The sequence below is a fragment of the Plasmopara halstedii genome, assembly GCF_900000015.1.
Source record: "Plasmopara halstedii genome assembly, contig: Scaffold_323, whole genome shotgun sequence".
Taxonomy (NCBI): Eukaryota; Oomycota; class Peronosporomycetes; order Peronosporales; family Peronosporaceae; genus Plasmopara; species Plasmopara halstedii.
Window position 1 is genome coordinate 636,050 of NW_020187244.1, and position 3,534 is coordinate 639,583.

Genomic DNA, 3,534 nt, shown 5'->3' on the forward strand with positions numbered 1-3,534 from the left:
GTAGTAATATCTAGAACATTACGCCGGCAGTTTTTTAATTTAGCTAATTCTCAGCTTAATTAATAGCCGAGAGTAGGTTTAATTGTTTCTAATCTAAAGTATAATACAGAGACTGTTTCTAATTAGACAGCCAATCAATAGTCTTAGAACATTAGGATCATCAAACCCGTATAAGATATGTCTAAGAGAGGCTAGCATTTATTTTAGCTTATAAATTTCTGAGTTTTTTTATTACCGTAAAACCATGTATCTAAAATATTTATTAATTTTGAAAAAAAAAGATAGGGGGGTGTATATAGATACAGTACATCACAGAAAACATGACGAGCGAGCTAACTTTTGGAAAATATTCTGGCAAGACCATCGAGGAAGTATATGCTTCTGATCCAGGCTATTGTCGATGGGTATTCAATCAGCCCAGTTTAAATGTTGGAGAGGAGATCAAAATATTTTTACACTCCAAATTTCTCACTGACGACGACTCGTATTTAATGTCCTGGGGGAAATGGCGAGGCAAGACACTAAAACAGATCAGTCGAGTTGATCCTAACTATATCGATTGGCTACGTAAAAGTCAATTCGTTATTGAAAAATGTCCTAAGTTACTCGAGGCTTTGATGCAGTAAGTTAGGTCACAACTTTTTTTTTCTACCAAATGTTATCAAGACTAGGCGGTAGTAAATTCTAAAACTTCTCCTGTCAGGCGATCATAGGTTAGTTCCTGTTCAGATACGACAATGACCAGAATATTACAGCCTTGACATCCCGCGTTTGTTCCCTGAATCTGAATTGATGTAGGGACGTCGCGATCAGTTAGTCGGCTAACGTCAGCAACAAGAACACGGTTAGTTAGAGACCATGTCTGATAGTCAAGAAGACCATTGACCAACTCAGGAGTCAGATCACCATTGATCGCTGAGATCTTACCGATTTCATTCGTGAAATGGTGGAAGTCGTAGTCATGACTGATATCGAATACTTGCTGAGAACCGATACGAACATTGAAGTTGCGGATGCTCGAACCAGGATGCACCGTCCAAGGAGCCGAGTCAAAAGGACTTTGAAACTCCTGGATAGCAGCAGCTGCAAAGCTGCTCGTCTGCTCAGCAAACGGGAGGAGAATGACATATTTAGCATTCTTAATGGATGCCGATAGCTGGAGATCGAAAGCAGCGTTGAACTGAGTTGATTGCTTTCCGATTCCAGCTCGCTGATTAAACCACTGTGCGTAACAATCATTGTATCGAACCTTCTTTACAGGCTTCGATATAATTGCCTGAGGGTTCTCAAGATGAACAAACGGTACGTAAAGACGCGAAGTTGTGAAAGGCATATAGGTACCATCAATAGTAGGCTCGAGGGAATTGACAACAGCTCCCCAAGCAATGCTAAACCCGGCAGATGCAGCAAGGACTCCAGCCATAGGATTACCCGTACTTGAGGCAGATACCAATACGGGGCAGGTATTACCAGATGCAAGAGTAGTGCTTGTTAGAGACATTCCCTTACCTGCATCAACAGCTACAACAGAAGTTCCCTGGTTGACACGGAATCGAAGACGGATCTGAGGGTTAGCCATCAGGTCAAGTTCTTTAAATATTGGGTGCAAGTCAGTTAGTTTCACCTTAAGCATATAGTTCCACGTCCCCATGATTCCATTAGCCGTGGAGACTCCAGCAACGAAGGCACCACGCGCAGTTTGGTTAGCAATGTTCGTTGAAGCCGCAGCCGCGCCAAGTGAAGGCCACGTCGAAGTAAAGTCAGTTCCAGCATTAGGAGGATTTGACAATAGTCGTCTGACGAGACCATCATTAGCAATTGTAGCACCACCAGAAGGAGCAGCAGTGGCAAATGAGGAAGAGAATACAGAGTTATTGGAGAATCCATCTCCAGTAGTTGATGATGTAGCAGCGCTGTATGAAACGGATTGAGCAGCATCAGGGTACAGGAATGATTCAGCCCCGTGCTTCTCAACATACTGAGGGCTGTAGCCTGTCTGTGCTCGTACATTGTTCCAAAAGAGCTTGTAGTCAGCCATTGAAACAATAGTTTTCCCATTCAATTCAAGCGACATGCTATCGATGACTTCGATTTGAGGGTAGCGCAGAAACGGTTGGCAGCAGCTGTCTGAACAGTACCGCCATTCTTCATCGAAACCTTGTATGGAAGCATGATGTATGCATCGCGTAGGCAAGCAAATCCTTCACTCCCATTAAGCTGAGCTGTTGCATCAATAGTGATAACACCATTCTGGTATGACACTTGGTTAAGGTCGATGACGAAAGGAACGCGTTTTCCCGAAGACACTTTCATCTCCGGGTCGCTTTGAAGCGAGCTCTGGTATAAATATTGATCGGATAGTTGAGTTTCGCTCATGGTTGAATCTATATGGATTCTAATATACTTTCGTGAAATTAAATATTATGGTCGATCTCATTAAACCAATCACCAGCGACCACGATCTTATCAAGCTTGCTGATCGAATTGGAGTACATCTGGACGGAATATTTGAATCGAATGAAATTGTAAAACCCATTTCAAAGACAGGGACTTATCTGATACTATTGAGAACTCCTAACCGAGACATTGGACACTGGACATGTGTCGATAGCGGGGAGTACTTCGATTCTATGGGTGAGGCCGCTCCGACCAAGTACGGAATCGGGAAATATAATCCCAAGCAGTATCAAGGTACTTATGGAGACTATTGTGGTGTATGGTGCATGCTATGGTTATATTGCAAACAACAAAGGAAAATGAATGTATTAGAAAGATTCAAAGACCTGAATTTAACAATTCTTTCGTAAAAAATCAGTGTTTCTCTAATCAATTATAATCAAGTATGTACAAAGAGTTAGCAGTTTCAGCATCTGTTCCAGAAACGAAGCTCAAGAGAGCATTCAAGACAGGTACTTTATCACTTAGTGCAGCTGAATTAGCTGGAAACGATGCAACGCTCCATCTTCACCCCGAATCTTATGCAAAAGCTCTTCGAGCTCAAAAATCTGGTAAAGGAACGCGTTTAGCTATCACTCATAAAGAAATAGCCTATCCGTTCAAGCATATGCAAGGTGGAGGCATGCATGGGGCTTCAATTTTCAGTAAAATCTGGGGAGGAATCAAGTCATTGTATGGGTTCGCGAAAGACTCGGGTATCTTGTCCCGCGTTGCCGACGCCGCCGTTCCTGCTCTTGCAACCGCTCTTGGAGCACCACAAGGAGCTATTCCGGCGAGAGCTGCTATTCGTTCTATGACTGGTATCGGGGTTTATGACAGCGACATCGAGAGTAACCCTAACGATGGAGGTCGTTTAACTATGACTGATGTTAAAAGTGGAGCAAAACGTGCCCTAGCTTACACGAAACGTAAGGGTATCCTCACAGATGCGGTAGATGCTGGTGAAAGATTCCTCATGAGTAAGGCTACCAAACCAGAACACAATGATTTGATCAAGACGATTTGTGGTGAGGTTCGACGACGGTACGGAGTGGGGGTTTCCAAGCCAGCGACAAAATTGAAGCCCAAGAGATTCGC

General features: G+C 43.2%; 2 protein-coding genes across 2 annotated transcripts in view; one reads left to right on the forward strand and one right to left on the reverse strand.

Moving 5' to 3' along the window:
• Positions 1 to 667: 667 nt before the first annotated feature.
• PHALS_08625 (uncharacterized protein) lies at positions 668 to 2,074 on the reverse strand (the record flags this gene model as incomplete). Its single annotated transcript, XM_024724010.1, has 1 exon — positions 668 to 2,074. One exon carries the CDS (start codon positions 2,072 to 2,074, stop codon positions 668 to 670), a length of 1,407 nt encoding a protein of 468 aa, XP_024574930.1.
• A 768-nt stretch (positions 2,075 to 2,842) lies between these two features.
• PHALS_08626 (FOG: Transposon-encoded proteins with TYA, reverse transcriptase, integrase domains in various combinations) overlaps positions 2,843 to 3,534 on the forward strand; it is a gene marked incomplete at both ends in the record, with an annotated part of 2,607 nt that continues 1,915 nt past the window's right edge. Inside the window, one exon of the mRNA XM_024724011.1 lies at positions 2,843 to 3,469. Coding sequence (XP_024574931.1) covers positions 2,843 to 3,469 — 627 coding nt within the window. The remainder of the gene's footprint in view (positions 3,470 to 3,534) is intronic.